We start from the raw sequence: 20,304 nt of genomic DNA, 5'->3' as shown, positions 1-20,304 counted from the left end.
AACATTAAACTGTATAAGATAATTCAGTCAACAAAAATCAACATAACAAATTCAATATTTTGATTAAATATCTCAAGACGGAAATCGCAGGTACAAAAAATGCACTTTCTCAGGCCTTCTACGTTTTAAAAAAATAACAAAATAGAGAAAAATGGAAAACAAAATCAAAATAGAGAATAATGGAAAACGAAAAGAAAATAGTGAATAATGGAATACAAAAACAAAATAGAGAATAAGGGAAAACTAAAACAAAATAGTGAATAATGGAAAACAAAAACAAAATAGTGAATAATGGAAAACAAAAACAAAATAGTGAATAATGAAAAAAAATTACAAAATAGAGAAAAATGGAAAAACAAAAACAAAATAGTGAATAATGGAAAACAAAACCAAAATAGAGAATAATGGAAAACAAAAACAAAAGAGTGAATAATGGAAAACAAAAACAAAAGAGTGAATAATGGAAAACAAAAACAAAATAGTGAATAATGAAAAACAAAAACAAAATAGTGAATAATGGAAAACAAAAACAAAATAGAGAAAAATGGAAAAACAAAAACAAAATAGTGAATAATGGAAAACAAAAACAAAATAGTGAATAATGGAAAAAAATAAAAAATTAGAGAAAAATGGAAAACAAAACCAAAATAGTGAATAATGGAAAACAAAACCAAAATAGAGAATAATGGAAAAAAATAACAAAGAAGAGAATAATGGAAAACAAAAAAGAGAATAATGGAAAAAAAATAAAAACAAATAGAGAACTAGAGGCTCTTTAGAGCCTTTGTCGCTCACCTTGGTCTATGTGCATATTAAACAAAGGACACAGATGGATTCATGACAAAATTGTGTTTTGGTGATGGTGATTTGTTTGTAGATCAGTCTTTACTGAACATTCTTGCTGCTTACAATTATCTCTATCTATAATGAGCTTCGCCCAGTAGTTAAAGAGGAAAATATTTTGTAAAAATTTACCAAAATTTACCAAATTTTAAAAAATTGTTAAAAAATGACTATAAAGGGCAATAACTCCTTAAGGTGTCAAATGACCATTCTGATCATTATGAATTATTTGTAGGTCTTACTTTGCTGTACATTATTGCTGTTTACAGTTTATCTCTATCTATCATAATAATAACGATAATAACCAAAAACTGCAAAATTTCCTTAAAATTATTAATTCGGGGACAGCAACCCATAAACAGGTTGTCCGATTTGTCTTAAAATTTCAGAGCAGATAGAAAATGACCTGATAAACCATTTTTGATCTAAATGCTTTTGTTTCAGAGATATAAGCCAAAATCTACATTTTACCCCTCTGTTCTAATTTTAGCCATGTCTGCCATCTTGGTTGGTTGGCCGGGTCATTGGACACATTTTTAAAACTTTATATCCCAATGATGACTGTGGCCAAGTTTGACTAAATTTGAGTAGTTTCAGGAAAGGATTTTTTTAAAGGACTACTCAAATTTTAGAAAAATGGTTAAAAATTGACTATAAAGGGCAGTAACTCCTTAAATGGTCAACTGACAATTTTGGTCATGTTTACTTATTTGTAGATCTTACTCTTCTGAACATAATCGCTGTTTACAGTTTATCTCTATCTTTTATAATATTGAAGATAATAACCAAAAACTGGAAAACTTCCCTAAAATTACAAATTCGGGGGCAGCAACCCAACAAAGGGGTTGTCTGATTTGTCTGAAAATATCAGGGCAGATAGATCTTGACCTGATGAACAATTTTACTATGTCAGATTTGCTCTAAATGCTATTGTTTCAGAGTTATAAACCAAAATCTACATTTTACCCCTACGTTCTATTTTTAGTGATGAGAAAAGCTCACTTGGCCCTTTGGGCCAGGTGAGCTAAAAATCAAATGATAAAGATATTTTCTATTTTTTGCAACTATGAAAGTGTTTGATAATGTGTTTCTGAGTTATAAGTCTGCAATCTATGATGAGTTTTTACGATATGTTTTCCTTCACCTAAAGGCGGGTTTAGAAATAGTTTTTAAATGATCGTACACCAGAATGTGTATACTGATTACGCCAATGTCTATGTCTGTTGATAGTGTTTTATCTTCCGTCTGCTCACATGAGTAAATGTATTACTGTGAATTGTTTTATTCATTTTTAAGACAATTTTGCCTCGCATGGACTACTACAGTGTATTTCTTGTAATTTCCCTCAAGGATGGACAGAGGTATACAGAACCATAGATACACTGAGCTTTGTTTTGCTGTAGGGCTAGAAGATCTCAAATTAACAATGTTTACGAAGCCAGGTATTTGATCAATAAAACACACAAAATATAAGTAACACTCATACATACAGTAACTTAATATCTATATGTTTATCGTAGTGATCGTTCTATATGCATTATATTTCTTTCACATGCATAAAGGATATATCTTACCTTCGTAATCGAATGCGTCGGGCTCAACTATTAAAGCTATTTTGATGACTTTAGGTACATCTGTATTGATCTGGCAAACTTCAACAAACTTTTCCAAAAATGAATGTACTGATGTTCGCATTTGATCGCGATCATTCAGAATTTTCTTTTGGACTAATGTTTTTATAACTAAGGATCCAATATAAACAAACTGTATTTCAAACCATGGTCGTAGTACTCCAGAAAACCTTTCTAGTGTTTCTTTTATTTCTGTTAAATTCCATGTGTCTGGTGTTTCTAGTCTCCATTCCAAACGACATTTATTTACGTCTGCAGAAGACAAATTAAAATTAAATACTTAGTAATATAATTCATTTAGTTTCCTATTATTACTAGGTTGTGTGAGCAGTATACGGTTTACTATGTTTACTTTTATTTCCAACAGGCAGCTTTCCTGATAAACCTTTATTACATTAATGTCCATAACATTGTCATAAGGTGTCGTCTTTGCTATCATTATACCAAGGTTTTAAGGAAAAAAACCTATGACTTAATGATTTACCAATTAAACATGGATTACGTTTTTTGAAGAAATCTTAAATTTCCGTAGTATCAATAGATCATTCTTTATTATTTAAGGCCACACCAATTTGATTCCTTGTTTGACGGACCCGCCCGCACCTATTTTTTTCAAAACAGAATTTTTTTATTTTTTTTATATTCCCGCTTCCCGCATCCGGAAATGTAATCATGTCCATTTCCCGCACCGTTTTTTTTTGTAAATATTATAAAAAGATATCAACATTTGTTTTTAAAATCACAGTCTAACCTGTATATAACGATTTTAAACATAAAAGTACCCCACCACACTTTGTAAATATCTGTGAGAATATTTGTTTCAGCATAAAACCTATTTATCCAAAGCGGGAGTGCTCCGAAATAAATTTATAACAGCGAAAACCTGTAAAGAACAAAATATTGGTTACTCTCCCCCTTACATTTATTCCCTATCAAAAAATGTTCGTTGTTAGAATAAAGTACAAAGAACTTCTGAAGGATTTGCCTTCAACTGCAGTTATATTGTATGCTGGCGAAACAAAACTATCCATAGCCGCTGCATGTTTATTCACCTGTCCTGATTGATTGAGGGGCCTGTCGTTCAGCAGTTATCGTTTGTTGATGTTGTTTATTGGTATTTTCCCGTTTGGATATACATGATATATAAATTAGATCGTTGGTTTTCCTGTTTGAATTGTGTACGCTAATAATTTTGGGATCCTTTATAGCCTGCTGTTTGGTCTGTATCAAAGAACAACCCTCCCTCAGACAAGGGGTCATTTTACTGATGTAGAAAAGAAAATAGAAATACCAAGAATTTGTATAGTTCTTCTATACAAAACCTTTGAAAACTTAGAATGTTTTACTCAAAAAGAGAAAAGTTACATCATATTGTAAACAAATTTTTCTAAAAGAGGGGTCCACTTATTTTGAATAATATTAAACTGTTAAAGTAAATGTGTTAACATGGTTAAAGTCCAGGAATATTACAAAATTCTTGGACATGTTTTGACCATTTAATACCAGATAGATATATAGTTCTTTGAGAAAATATGAGCCCTTTTGTACAAACAAATCTATTATAACTTATATTGATCCCTCATAAAACATGTAAAAGGGATATTTATAACATAAAGGGGTTGTCCCCAAACTGATTATGACTTGGATGGAGAATTGTCTCATTGTCAGTCACACATACATAGACCAGATTTAATTATTTCTTGGTGAACAGGGAAAAAATACTTTTATTAAAATTTTCAAATCGCTCGCTCGCCCCAAATTTTGGAGTCCAAAAATCCGTAGAACAAGAAATTAAATTGGTGTGGCCTAAAGTAAAAATATCACCAAAGTAACATTAATTGTTAATAGGTTTATTAAATAAATGGAATATTAATTTAGATGGAACTTTATTGAGATTGGCAATAAACTGTGATGATTCATAACAATACATAAACTAGTTTGCTATATATGGGATACAAGCGTTGCACATAAGTATGCCGAATTAAGGCATGTTTAGTTAACAGATGTTCAAATTTCATAAACCGACTAAGAAGATACATGCATTACCCGCCTTGCGAATCAACATTGTGTCAAAAATGTCACAATTAGAAATGGGACACCATATATAGATCAAATTACAGATCACACGACTATTCTGGTATTTAAAGAGCTAAGGCCGCGAAAAACACATCGCTAGTGAGTTCAGACTCAGACACAACATTTCGGTCATCCAATTAGTGATGGTGACTGTAAAACTTACGTTCTGTGGATAACAGACGTTCGTCGTCATAACTCTTTTGGAGCAGATTTTGTGAAAAGATCATTACCATGTAAACAAATTCCATATTTCGAAACGATGCACGAGCGTAACGTATTACTTGAGATATGTAAACGCCATACGATAGTACAGAGGGTATGTTACTATGAGAAATAGGAAGTTGACAATTGGAAAGTTGAAACCATCACGTTTGTCATAGATTCCAGTTTGAAGTCGTCCATTTCGGTCAATGTCGCGGGTACAGATATGAAGTAGACCCACCAGTTCGATAGTATCCTTAATCTCAAGTTCATTGGGAAATATGAATTGCATGCACTCACTGAAATGTGGGTTATTGAGTATCAGGATACCTTCAATATATCTGATAGTGAAATTAAAGAACTTTGCAAGATGCTTTTACTTCTTGTCTTTGATAAGGTTATATATGAATTCTGTATCGTATGAATACAAAAACAATTCAGCCAGTAGGGGTGCGCAACTGGTTCCCATTGAAATAACGACTGTCTGTTGAAATATCGATCCACAAAACTCAACAAATATATTGTCGATAAAAAATTCAAGCTTTTAGATGATATCATCTACGGTGTATTTGTTGATGGAATCAATGTGGTGGTTCACAAAGTAAAAAACAAAGATTTGTTGCAAAAAAGCTCTGTTGACATAAGACGATGTTATCGATCTTTCAATTGAGTAAGGGGAATAGTAGTGTGAAGCGTATACACATCAAAAGTTTTGATATAACTGAAAATTTGTAAAGATTGTGTTTTGAATATTTTGGAGTAGATCTTAAGAATTAGGAATTAAGGATATACAACAAATTGATTCACCTAGTTGATATGTACATCATTACAATATTTCCATAGAAATAATTGTTGCAAGAACTTTAGAAATATGTATATCGAACATATTGACCACCCGGCTGTATATATGTATTTTTTGTAAGGATTTGTGCGAACGTAAGGTATCCAGTATAAAGAAGAAAGATTTGTATTGCCCTTTGTTATGTTGATACCAAAGTAAAGAAGGACGATTTGGGATTTCTAAAGTCTTTTTTTTTCGTGAATTATGTAGGGGTATATGGAAAGTACATAGATCTAGACAGGGAGAAATTTAACGGCTTTATTCATCCCATCATAGTTCCAGTAAGTAAATAAAGAAAAGTGACCTTTTTTCAATTACAGAAGGCTTAATATGAGTGGACAAATGAATTTGCAATCAAACTTTTTTGAGACCCATTTGATTAAATATGAAAAAAACTCTGTTTGATAAACAGTGTTTGGAATTGTAGTGTTAACAGTCGAAAGGTCATAATATCAACCGAATCGAAACGAGCACATAAGCATGTAATTTATCTCGAACATTCAAAGATTTTTAACTAAAAAATAACTGTTTTCAATCTTATTTTTACAAAATCAATAATAAGTTCTTTAATTGTAGTCCGGGAACTAGTAAAAACGACAGACAGAAAGTTGTAGTTGTAACACTTACTATCAGCCGAGATTAAACAATGTTTTACAGGTTGATGCGAAGTTTGAGTATCCAATACATAGTTGGGACCTTCAAATGTTCAGAAGAGGCAAAAGAGTAAAAAGTGGTAATGATATGATTTCCAATATTTGATTCTCTGTTGAATGTAAAAGAATTTATGATTTAATTCTTTAGAATTCAGTGTATTTTTCATGTCATACCTTAACCACATTGTTGAATGTTTATAACCTCTCGGTCTTGAAAGGTGATAATGTCCCCTAAAATAGCATGGTCATATGGATCATATCCAAACTTAATTGTTTCACAGTCTCGTGTTAAAAGAAATTTAGTTGTAAAAGGAATCAAATGACTCAACAGGTCCTGAAATATGATATTTTGTTATTGTTGTTATCCCGTATTGAAGCTCATCATCTCAGCGTTTTTACATGTAAATTATAGCGATTTGGTTTGTTGTACCTGATCGAAGTTTTGTCTCCCTTTATTAAATAATGTGAGATAAGGTAAAGATATAAAGAAACCAAACAATAAATATATGAATGTCCTCTATATAAAAATCGATTAGCATACTATACTAATAACTGAACTTACCCTTATCTTTTCCACTCATTTTTACGTCAGAAACACAGGCTGTCGTGTCAATTTTGTGATCTCGACCTGACAATAATTATCCAATAGTTATTAAAGGAGATGTGACATGATTTTTTTTTTTTTTTTTTTTTTTTTAAATAAATATTTATTTATACATAATTACCCCCAAAAAACATCGATAACAATATAATTATCGTTTAAATGGATAAAAAATAAATTTAAATGTATCGATCTGTCGACATACTAATTATGCATATTTCAATCCCGGAAGTCACTCAGAACGAGGCTGTGACGTCAGTGGTTACATCAATCATATTTGACTGACGGGTGTAAAGGCATAATAAGCGCAATTTCATATTCAAATATCTTCCAACAAAACCCATGACAGTGATTAAAAATGGTTCTGTGTTCTGCCAGTAGATGCAACAATAGGCATAAGGACTATTTGATAAAAAAAAAATCCGTTTTCTGAGTAACCCGCAGACTAGTCCCAGGAAGAGATAGGACTTCCTACCAAGCACTAGTCATATAGACTTTGTTCCCCCACTTTACAAATGCATGTTACGATCGTGACCCAGAAGTTATGAAGAATCTCGAGGGATGTCCTACCCGGCATGAAGCCAAAACTTCGTCCAAATGCGGTACCTGACATTCCATTGACACAACCAACAACAGCTTAGCCCCACCTAAGCGGGGAGCTTGTGAGAAGCGGAGAATGGCTGAGGGAGGAAAAAATCTTTTTCTTCGCAAATATTTTTTTCGTCCCTTATTAATAATTTTTTTAATAGTTTAGTCATATTTGTGTATAATTTTATAGCCAAATATATCTCAATGTTTAAAATTTGGTATGGTGTACCTGCATGTACCTCACTACCTGTTCACGTGTGCAGGTGTGTACACTGAAATTGGACATAATAAATTAAAAGTCATCAAAATCGATCAGAAGTCACAGGTATGCGGCACACTTTCTCTGCAGTGCTGGGTTACCTTTGAAGTTGAAAGCTACAGGTGTCATGCCCCCGGGTGGTGATATATATATGACATCGGCAATACGCACTATTGCGTAACATGCGTCGAATCTGTGTACATCCATGATCACCTGCTGGGTGCACAGGTGAGGTTGGAAAATATACTAGAGCAATGGTTACAGATATAAGTTACGTAATGCATATATGTTTAACCTGTTTGAATAAACAATAGTCAATACCTTACTGTCGGATATGGGGGTTTACAGAATAGAGAAAAGAGGACTGACAGTGCAGCTTAAAAAAGGGGGCAGATACAAAATAATGTGTTTGTGAATTTACTTAGTAAAGAATGGAGTATCTATAATAATAATAGATAAGCAAAATAAATAGAGAATTAAGAAGAAATGCTTCTTAAGTAAAAAATTAATAAAAAAACAAAAAAAAAAAAGCCTGTCAGTCCCCATAACTAATACATAACCTGTAGTGGGTACATAAATTTCCTTCTGAGTTTTCTAATAAAAATAAGGCAGGTATGAAAGGTGTATTGCAATAAGTTATTAGTACTTACCTATTCCATTTATTTATTAAAAATCATTTTATTTCTTAATAAAAAATAAATTGTGAAGAGATATCAAGTGATGCTTTTAAAATGACAGACCATTGATGCAAGGTTATCGTGGTGAAAAATTATATGCAAAAGGTGACTTGAATGAGAAACAAATATTTTGGCTAGTGAATGTATGCAAGTCTTTATATTGCATAAGACATGGAGATGAATAACATAGTTTCAACTTAAATAATGCAGATAAATCCAATTGATACAGACCTGGGAGTAGTTGATAATGTATAGTATAGACTGAGTTAGTTAAAACATATTTTACTTGCTGAATTAAAACAAAAAGGATTAGACACAAGTAAATCATACTTATGAAGTCTTCTCTATAATACAATATAAAATTACAATAATAGTATGATATAATCGACATGCATATAAGGAAAACAGTTTATAGAATAATGCTAGACTTCATATGTAAACTTGAAAGAGAAAAAGAAAGTTTGAAAAGTCATATGATTCTGTGACGGTGACGTGTGTACTGATGATGACAATGATGTTCCGTGCCAGTAACAATAACCTCTATCAAGGCATAAAAAATGTGTTTGACCATTTTATGAAATTTTGAACATGTTTGAAAATTTGAATATTTTGTTCATTCGAAAGTTCCATGTGTCCGCAAATTAATAGTTTTGTATCTAAAACAATGTTTTCGGATAGCCAGTTGAGATTATTGAATAAGGTTTTTCTACATAGTGTGTATTTTGGACAAACAAAGAAGTAATGGTAGACACCATCAATATCTGACTCACAGTGACAAGAAGGATCATTTATAAATTTATAATATCTATAATACTAAAATTACGAGGTCCAATTTGTCAGCCGTCATCACGTAAAAACGACGAATCAAAAAATTCAACTTTATATATAACTAATATAGTACAAAGGTGTAGATTAAAAATTACACCACTCCAGGCCCTTTTGTTTTCCACGTAATTAATATTGCCAATAATTAAGAAGTTCCGGGTCGAGTCCACTACCGATACCAATAGTATATTCACCTGTTACCGAGTACCTTATCTGTACGTTCCGCATCTGACAGGCGCACCACCAAACGGTGTATTCAGGATTAATATGCTATATAGTATTACACGACTACTTAATTGTCAAAATGTTACCTATTGTAGTATTTTAATCAGTTAGACTTTCTAAGATAACAATACGAATACTAAAAATCGGGACTAAAATAAGGCGTATAGGTACAGTTTTCAATTTGTTAGCGGGCATGACGTAAAACAGCGAATCAAAGAAATCAATATTTATAACTTATATAGGACAATGCTGTTGGTTAAAAAATACTCCATTCCATGACCTTTTGTTTTCCAAATAATTAATATTACCAATAATTGATAAGTTCCAGTTCGACGGGTTCAAACAGAAAGATTTGAAAGCAGAGAAAACTGTGTATCTTATAATCAACATGACTTTATCAGATGACAATACTAATACTAAAATAAGGCTTGCGCATAGTTATATACTTTAATTCAGTCACGGACCCGCGATATACGGGTGTGTTCTAGTTAGTTTTAAATAGATCATTGTTTAAGAATGAAGGGGAACATCTCAATTGCGTTAGATGATATTCAATTTCATTGGACCGTACAAATGAAACGTTTCAATTTTACATATTGGCCTATCGTTTTTTTAATTCTTTCTGTTATGCATTACTACTCTCTGTTTTCTGTCGTGTAGATAATCCTGAAACCACTTCAATAAGTTTCCGTCAATACCATAAGCTTTCATTTTACATATGAGGCCCCTATGCCAAATTTTGTCGAAGTTGAAGAGAAGTCACAAAATACAAAACAATTTATAGACTGAGGATATACCACACGGAAAAAATATCACAAAAAATAAGCCAGTACTCATAGAACATTTTCAATGGGATTATTATGGAGGAGAAAAATACATATGAATATATATTACTGTTTTAAATCTTTAAATCTTACTTATAATACCCCCCCCCCCCCCTTGTTATGTCATACTTATTACACATTTATTTGGGGCAGCTTTAATAATTCAAATTTTACACCCAACACTCTTGGTAAGGTGATAGGTAATTTATGACGATTGTTAAGAATTGTTTTTAAATTATAAGAGAGTGATCTTGAAATCTTGAAATATTTTATTTTATTACATTTATTCATTTTCGAATTTGGAAATTTTTCATGAAGCTTGATTAATGAAAAAAATTTAAATTTAAATCATGCAAAGGATATAATTCATGCCACAATGAAGCCATTTATAGATACCAAGCCACTTTGACATGTTGTTTTTATAACAATTATTTGAATAAATTTTAGTAACAAAGTTACTTAATATATAATAGATCAAGAATTTTGTATTTTTTTAAATTATTTTTTCTTGTTATATGAAAAATAATTTCGAAAATAAATTGTGACTTTTTGTCTGTGAATTTTTGTCCGTGACTTTTTGGCTGTGACTTTTTGTCCTACATTATTTATGACCTGTCTTTTTGTATTATTAAATTTAATTCAATTACCTGTTAAACGTAAACATTTCTAAGAAATATCTCTTTATTTTTGGTGAAATTAATTATTGATCTTTCAAGCAATGCCGATATATCGGCATTGCTTGAAAGATCGTCAATGTCGGATGACGAATTTATATCTTCTACTTGATTATTTTCAACAAGTAACGGCTCAAACTGATACGGTTGAATATCTAAAGTTTATTCCTAAGGTTATTCCTAAGGTTATTAGTAATTGCCTTGAAAACTGCTGTCAACACCGTCCATTGTTTAATTTTACAGGAATATGATCGACTTCGTCCTTTTTGAGACATTTACTCAGATTGTATCCACTGACGTCATCACGATCACGTGACCGGTATCTCATTAAAAATCAAAGATTACGACAAGCGCTAGATTCTTTGACCATTAAAAGGCCGTTAAATGAGGTTTTGACAAGAAAAAATTATTACAATATGTTATTTGACCAATATTTATTAATTAATTAAAAAAAAAAAAAAAAAAAAAATTGTTGTCACGTCTCCTTTAATATATCAGTCATATAGTGTAATATTGTTTCATTAGTAAGAGGCAGGTTTCTTCAGTAGCAATTAACTACCATGGCATTTATAATCAAAGTGATGGAAATCACTCATGGAAAGATTAGAAGAGTAGTTTGAATTATTTCATATTAAGGTATGGTGGGGAAAAATGAACATTAATAAAGCACTATTGCTGAAAATTGCATTAACAGCAGGTCTTTAGAAGAAAACTTGCTTTTCCAGAATGAGGATAAAATGAGCTCAAATTAAATAATGTGGGTCTCTTAATTTGCAAAATTTTATTCAAACTGCAGTTTATAATGTTGCCTGTTCTGAACATGTTTCAAAATAACAAAAAATTGAAAATCAAAAATTCTTCTAGTAAATGTTACCAACTATACTCATACCTGTCAACCTGTGACGATGAAAATGCAGGTCATGACCTGCATTGAAGAATCAAATCTCAGGTCATAACGCGTACGAACTTTTTCGAGCTGAATTTCAGTATTTATGGTACATTTTCTTATAATGTATATCAAAGAAACCAAAACATCATTGCATGTTTACTTGGTTAAGTCATTTTAAATCTTATTAATTATTATTTCATTACACTTTTAAAGATTTTTATAAACTTGAGTATCACACTCTTATGTCCTTTACTATTAGTCATCATCTAAAATTCATTTTTTAAATGAAATTTTAAAATCATTCTATATGTATATGTGGTGGTGTTTAACGACCTTGACTGGCCTTTGATTCTATTGACAAGGAAATTAGATTATGATAAAATATAGTAATACAGTTAAAGGAAGTATAAATGTAAAAAATAATTTTCAACTTTTTTTGAAAAATTGTATAAAGGTATAAAAATAATGAAAAGTTATTTTTCAATATGTATTTGAATTTTATATTATTATGATTTAATCTTTTTCACCCATAAAACGTAAATATAAGGAATAATTTTGAATGGTGACAAATAAGGGGAAGTAACTCTTAGTTGAAATATCTTTGTAAAACAACAGGGCAATTTATTTACGACCTAAAGCTAAGGTAATTGGTGTTAATCAACAGTGTGTTTGACACCAAAGCTGTCAAGTGAAGCCATGCACTTAATGGGTCACATAATTTGACAGTTTACATAGCTAGATGAACTGCATGTTCATGGAAGAATTACGAATTTGCCGGTATTTCAAAGGAATATTACTTATGAAAATCAATCTGAAGGCTAAGAAATACGGGTGAAATCGGGTCATTTTCGGAATTTCCGGGTTATTTCAATGACCCGCCGGGTGATCCGGGTGATCCCTCAGAATTGTGAAAATCTCGGGTCACACCCGCAGAATCCGGGTCAGTTGACAGGTATGTATACTTGTAAGACATAAAATCTAAACCAACAGCTAAGAACTTTAAAGTGTCAACAACAATAATCTAAAAATGTTGTTTTGGGGCATTTTGTAAGTTGAAACAGAGGTTATATGACATTGAAGATTAAAAGTTGTAGAGTGCCTTTTGATTAATTTTTTGTAAAAGTACTTTTCAACACAGGGCATTGAAAATGTACTTTTTCAACATAAACAAATTAAAAAACTTATTTATTGAAATGTGGATTATTTCTTGATTGCAAAAATATATATTCACTTCTAATAAAAATTTAAATGACTAAAATCAAGGATTTGTATAGTAAGACACATGCACTATACAAATTCTTGCTAAAATAGACATACTGATTGATGGGGAATAACCCAATAAACAATGGTTTGCTATAATTAAAACTTTTAAAATTATAAAACTGTTTCAAGCCAATTCCTGATAAAAACTAGAGGCTCTCAAGAGCCTGTATCGCTCACCTGATTCTACTTGGGTTTTTGAAATCATATAAAAAAATATAAAATTTGGCTAAAAGTGACAACACAACCTCATTTATAAGGAAAGGAACATGTTTAATTTCATTCAAAAGTCCCCCACTAGCGGCCATCTTGGATGACGGATCGGCTACAAAGTAACAACACTTGGTCAGCACCTCATAAGGAACATTCATGCCATGTTTGGTTTTATTCCATTCAGTGGTTCTCTAAAAGAAGTCATTTGTATGCATTTCCCATAGGGTCCTATGTTAAACTAAGTCCCCTGCTGGTGGCCATCTTGGATGATGGATCGGCTACAAAGTAACAACACTTGGTCAGCACCTCATAAGGAACATTCATGCAATGTTTGGTTTTGTTCCATTCAGTGGTTCTCTAAAAGAAGTCATTTGTATGCATTTCCCATAGGGTCCTATGTTAAACTAAGTCCCCCGCTGGCGGCAATCTTGGATAATGGATCGGCTACAAAGTAACAACACTTGGTCAGCACCACATTAGGAACATTCATGCTATGTTTGATTTCATTCCATTCAGTGGTTCTCTAAAAGAAGTCATTTGTATGCATTTCCCATAGGGTCCTATGTTAAACTAAGTCCCACACTGGCGGCCATCTTGGATGATGGATCAGCTACAAAGTAACAGCACTTGGTCAGCACCACATAAGGAACATTCATGCCATGTTTGGTTTCATTCCATTCAGTGGTTCACTAGAAGAAGTGATTTGTATGCATTTCCAATAGGGTCCTATGTTAAACTAAGTCCCCCGCTGGCGGCCTTCTTGGATAATGGATCAGCTACAAAGTAACAACACTTGGTCAGCACTCCATAAGGAACATTCATGCTATGTTTGGTTTCATTCCATTTAGTGGTTCTCTAGAAAAGGTCATTTGTATGCATTTCCCATAGGGTCCTATGTTAAACTAAGTCCCCCGCTGGCGGCCATCTTGGATGATGGATCGACTACAAAGTAACAATACTTGGTCAGCATCCTATAAGGAACATTCATGCTATGTTTGGTTTTATTCCATTCAGTGGTTCTCTAAAAGAAGTCATTTGTATGCATTTCCCATAGGGTCCTATGTTAAACTAAGTCCCCGGCTGGCGGCCATCTTGGATGATGGATCAGCAACAAAGTAACAACACTTGGTCAGCACCTCATAAGGAACATTCATGCCATGTTTGGTTTCATTCCATTCAGTGGTTCTCTAAAAGAAGTCATTTGTATGCATTTCCCATGGGGTCCTATGTTAAACTAAGTCCCCCGCTGGCGGCCATCTTGGATGATGGATCGGCTACAAAGTAACAACACTTGGTCAGCACCCCATAAGGAACATTCATGCTATGTTTGGTTTTATTCCATTCAGTGGTTCTCTAAAAGAAGTCATTTGTATGCATTTCCCATAGGGTCCTATGTTAAACTAAGTCCCCTGCTGGCGGCCATCTTTGATGATGGATCGGCTACAAAGTAACAACACTTGGTCAGCACCACATAAGGAACATTCATGCCATGTTTGGTTTCATTCCATTCAGTGGTTCACTAGAAGAAGTCATTTGTATGCATTTCCAATAGGGTCCTATGTTAACCTAAGTCCCCGCTGGCGGCCATCTTGGATGATGGATCGGCTACAAAGTAACAACACTTGGTCAGCACCCCATAAGGAACATTCATGCTATGTTTGGTTTTATTCCATTCAGTGGTTCTCTAAAAGAAGTCATTTGTATGCATTTCCCATAGGGTCCTATGTTAAACTAAGTCCCCGGCTGGCGGCCATCTTGGATGATGGATCGGCAACAAAGTAACAACACTTGGTCAGCACCTCATAAGGAACATTCATGCCATGTTTGGTTTCATTCCATTCAATGGTTCTCTAAAAGAAGTCATTTGTATGCATTTCCCATAGCGTCCTATGTTAAACTAAGTCCCCCCGCTGGCGGCCATCTTGGATGATGGATTGGCTAAAAAGTAACAACACTTGGTCAGCACCTCATAAGGAACATTCATGCCATGTTTGGTTCCATTCCATTCAGTGGTTCTCTAGAAGAAGTTCAAAATGTAAATTGTTAACGACGACGACGACGGACGACGACGCCGGACGACGGACGCCAAGTGGTGAGAAAAGCTCACTTGGCCCTTCGGGCCAGGTGAGCTAAAAATGTGAACTTATCCAAATTGTTGATTAATTATAGATGAATATTGGAAATTTATCAAGTAAATGATAGGCCTTACTTGAATACCTTTTATATATATTCATATTTATATTAAGAGATCTTGTTAATCCTTAATTAATCATTTATCTTTCAGATATAATTTACAGAATCACTTATAAATAAATCATCCTTATATATAAAACATCTAATATATACATTAGTGTATTCAATTATGAGGTCAAATATTTGTTTATTGAGAAGTATATTGTACACTGTATATTGGATCTGTATAATTATGTAAGACTTAGGTTGATAGGTAATGTGGTCAATTTGATTGACAGTTTAGGAGGTGGGGCATTGTAATTAAAGGTCCACCTTGTCTCTGATTGTTTAGTGGTAATGACAGTTGTCAATCAAACTATTATTGTATCAATACTCAATTAGTTAATCAAACTAATTAATAAACAGTCTGCAAATGAACACACCTTAATGACATACATTCTTAAATGAACTGCTCCAATAATATATCCATTTTTCAGTTTATATGAGTATTATGTGCACATACATGAGAACCATAGGGAACTATATTTAAGTGTGAATACATTTAGTAACAGTAGCTAAACTGTCGTGTTGTAAGGGAGGCCGGTGCCTTAGTAAAGATTTAGAACAAGTTCTAATCTTTCAAAAAAAAAACAATCTTGATATTAAGTTTGTATTATAAATGCAATCAGGGATACCTTACATAATTCTAAAATTACCTTGATTATCTAACGTCTCTTCTTGGGAGGAAGGAGTCACAGCTAATGAGTATTGTTTTACTTCAAATCGTAGTTTTCCTATATCAACTGATAGTTCATCTGAAAACATAAACCATATCTACTGATTCAAGAATATATATATATTTCGTCATAAAAGAAACAACTTTTATTTTTTGTTCTGATCCTATTTTAGAAATTTAGGGCAGATATGTATAATGTCTAAGAAAAAGCAAATGAACAAACTAAATATAATAAGGACCGACAATAAGATAAAATTGTGCAAGGACAAACAACGTAATGACGTTGCGCATGATATTGGTACCAATTCCATTTTGCTATAGATTAGCCAAAAAAAATACGTAGACTGGTTAGTTCGATAAAAAATATAGTGATTTCTGATTGAATTCATTACATTAGACTTGAAATCAAAGAAAAAAGGGAACCGACATTTAAAATACCCTGAATTATAACACTTAATTATCCCATTTTTACGCAAAAACGTAATGTCCAACGTTACATTTTGTTTACAAAAGATCAGAGTTCCGTTTCTTTTCTACGGTATATTTTCTCTGATCATCGTAAAATTTCACAAGAATATGGCTATTATTATAGTTATTGGCATGTAAAAATAAAATCAATATCATCGAAACCGTAGTCCGGAAAATGTTATATTTTTAAACGGTCTGAAAACTGCCCAAGCATATACAAGGTAAGTATAATTCGGGTTTGCGCATTTATACCGTGAAATTGTAAAAACTGAGAGGAAACATTTTTATTATATTTTTTTTATTTTACTTTTCTCCTGGTTCATGATATTTTTAGCCGGAAACCATGATCAAAGTTTATATTGCATTGACTTCAAAAAGTCTAGCCATCTTGTCACAACGAAAAAAACGCTGTATTTTCTTTAAAATTGGGGTTTCAACCAGTTGTCTTTCAAATAAGCATAGTCAGAACATAGAAAATAAAACTTGGCGGTAAAAGTTTTTTTATTTTTCTTTTTAAACAATATAGTGTTTAACATTTTTTCTTTCGGCAACAAGGTTTTTAGATCGTTTCAAAAAGTATAGCCATTTTTTCCTAACGTTCGCAAAACGTACGTAATTGATGTCATGCTCTGGTTTTTAATTTGGTACACCTCTGGTATCTTTCGTCCCTCTTTTACAATACAACCAATGTATGAGAAAGGAATAGTTTAAGTTTAAATTCAAATGTTGACCTAATGAGATTGATATACAATAAAATATCGGAATGTTAGGTTATTTTTATAACATATTTGTTTTATTTAAGGAACATTGTCTATCTGCAAGTTCTAAATCGTCAAAAGCAACACGTATAACTTTTTGTTAATAAGATAAATAGAGAAAAACCATTTCTGGCAATTACAACAAACACAGGATAATTATACATAATGCCACAAAAATACGGAAATGAGAAAAACATGAATCCAAAATGTTTTAAAACTACCTAGACATGCTAGATATTTTGCGACAAAGAAAGCATCGGGAAATGATAAAATATAGAAAGGAAACGGAAACGGAAACGGAAACAGAAAGAAATGCAACAAAAGGAGTATGTATAGATATGCAAAAAATAGGAGAAAATGAATTCAAAATCCAATTTATATTAAAAATAAATCTGTCTAAATTTAGAAATTAATGTATGATTCTTTAGTGCGAACTGCTGCCAATAGGGAAATTATCAATTGTGGCCTAGAAAGACTGACAACTCCTGTAAATGAATATTCATCATCAAGTTAAAAAAATATCTATACGACCACTTTGAGTTTTATTTGTAAAACTATGCGGTTTTTCAGACAAATCGAAATCGGTTACCAAATTGACAACAGTAAAATTGACCCCATCAATTATATGCTTGAACGCCTGAAACGTTCTTTACAATCGTCGAAATCGCCTTATTTTGAGGAACGTCGTGTAACGCAACATCATGTGCAACGTCATTACAATGCACTACATCAAAAACAAAAGGTTAAGCAAACACTACCAAAATGCAGACAGAAAGCATGCATTCTTGAAGACTTATTAAGCAAATCAAAATGCAATATAGGGTTGGTTTTTTAAATCATCAGTTACTCATAACTAAGAGATGCACATTTCAAACGGATAAAAACAGTACAATATATAGTACAGATGGGTGCAGTCCTAAGGCAACAACCATTTGATTTTCTGGGGGGGGCTATGGTTTTTTTTGGAAAAAAAAGTTTGTTTCCAGTTTTTGGAGAAAAAAATAATTTGTTTTTGATTCTGAGAAAAAAAAATTGTTTGATTCACCCTCAGCTGCCACTATATGTAATGCTAAAATTGAAAGAAAAAAATTGTTTTCGACTTGTCACGAAAAAAAAAGTTTGCACAGAAAAAAAAACCATAGCCCCCCCAGAAAATCAAATGGTTGCTGCCTAACCTGTATAGCAAGTTAACTTCATAACCAGTCATTTGGACTGGTCAAAGTTAACCTGTGACCAGATTTAGGACTGCTCTGACCAGTCCTAGGACCAAAATCTAGTTAACTCGAAAAGCAGACTTGGTCCTAGGACTGATTTTATGTCTGCCAAAAAGTTAACTTGGAAACAGGATCGGTATTGATATAATTTAACTTCGAACCAGTTCTGTCATAAGTTAACAGAAGTTAACTTCGAAACCAGTCCTGCCGTAAAGTTAACATAAGTTAACTTCGAAACCAGTCCTGTCACAAGGTTAACATAAGTTAACTTTTACTTTGACAAATCCGATCGAAACCAGACCTGTTCCCAAGTTAACTTTTGACTGGTCTGCTCAACACTAAGTTAACTTGTAACCAGTACCGCTCTACATCAGTTTTTTTAAAGATGCTTTTAATATCTTTGTTTCGTAGTATACACATCGAAAATAAAGTAAAACTAATACATCCGTTATATAAACAGGATTTATAACAAATATTTGAAAATAAAGTACGCATAAAACGTTGCTTGTTACACAAATTTATCTGCGATCTGCCAATTTATTATCAATTAAAAAACGATCTTGGTCGAGTTTTGATACCTCATGTTGACTTGTACAACAAAATTATTTGACCGCATCGACCAAAACTGACCATATGTGCACTTTAATTTGTAAATCTATATATCCATAGTAAATCAGCCATATTTTTTTATGTCAGGATTCAATGTATAATACAATGGACAGCAATATTGCAATACAATAACAACAAATTTGTGTTCGCATAAATTAAGGGTGCCAGAATGTTCTCCTTATATTCAAAATATTGATATGTAACAGAATTTCAGTAGTTTTGATTCCTCATGCTGACTTGTAATTACAATAAATTTACTTGACCGCTTCAACCAAAACTGACCATATGTACACTTTAATTTGTAAATCTATATGGCTGCATAATAAATCAGATTTTTTCTTTAAATGTTTCGATGGGTTGTACCTGGCGCCTTTATGTCTTCTCCTGGCACATTTTAGTAGGACGGCAAATGTGAGCAATAATATTGGCAAATGAATAATGCAAATTTGTTTCCGCATCAATTGAGAATGTCAGCATTTCATCTCTGTATTAATAACATTAAACAGTCACAAGAGATAGTAGTTCAGGATGGTGTGTAAAACAAAACTATTAGGCCCCATCATCCTAGTACAAACACTGACATGTCTGACATGTCTGAATTCATTTGTACGGTGTTTTTTTTAAAGTACATAAGGTTCTCTTCTGGGAATAGTATACAGTCAATCTAATATGTCAATTGATTGATTTTGTTTGAAGTTAAATGTCAAGTGGCAACTATTTCATTCAAGTGAACAAATCGCCCGACAAATCTGACGAATTTGACGAAATTGCTGATAGTTTTATCTATCCGGAATCTGTACAATTTTAGTTAGAATATTCCGCGGAAAATAGAATAGTCAATCCAATGCAAACACGTTGAATAATAATGAAATATCAATGCATGTGTAAGTGCACAAAGTAAAATTTAGGAAGAGACAGGTATTTTTTTTTATTTGGTTACCATCTCATAAAATCAGGTTCAAATCACACATATTTCAGTGAGTAAATTCTGAATCAAAATATAAAGACCAAAATGCATGAAAAGAATTAGGATCTCCGTCCAAGAATGCATTGTCCGTCACATAATG

The 20,304-nt window shown here is 32.5% G+C and overlaps 1 protein-coding gene across 6 annotated transcripts in view; it reads right to left on the bottom strand.

Annotated features, from left to right (window-relative positions):
• The window catches only part of LOC139498500 (uncharacterized), a 62,904-nt gene that overhangs the window by 34,734 nt on the left and 7,866 nt on the right, over positions 1-20,304 (bottom strand). For all 6 annotated transcript variants that reach the window (XM_071286909.1, XM_071286908.1, XM_071286910.1 and 3 more), the window contains exons 4-6: positions 16,169-16,267; positions 6,808-6,873; positions 2,418-2,726 (exon numbers count right to left, since the gene is read on the bottom strand). In XM_071286909.1, the coding sequence (XP_071143010.1) occupies positions 2,418-2,726; positions 6,808-6,873; positions 16,169-16,267 (474 nt within the window). The remainder of the gene's footprint in view (positions 1-2,417; positions 2,727-6,807; positions 6,874-16,168; positions 16,268-20,304) is intronic.

This window comes from Mytilus edulis, chromosome 12 (assembly GCF_963676685.1).
Source record: "Mytilus edulis chromosome 12, xbMytEdul2.2, whole genome shotgun sequence".
Taxonomy (NCBI): Eukaryota; Metazoa; Mollusca; class Bivalvia; order Mytilida; family Mytilidae; genus Mytilus; species Mytilus edulis.
The sequence above is the reverse complement of the archived record's forward strand: the minus strand, read 5'-3'. Positions and strand labels throughout refer to the sequence as shown.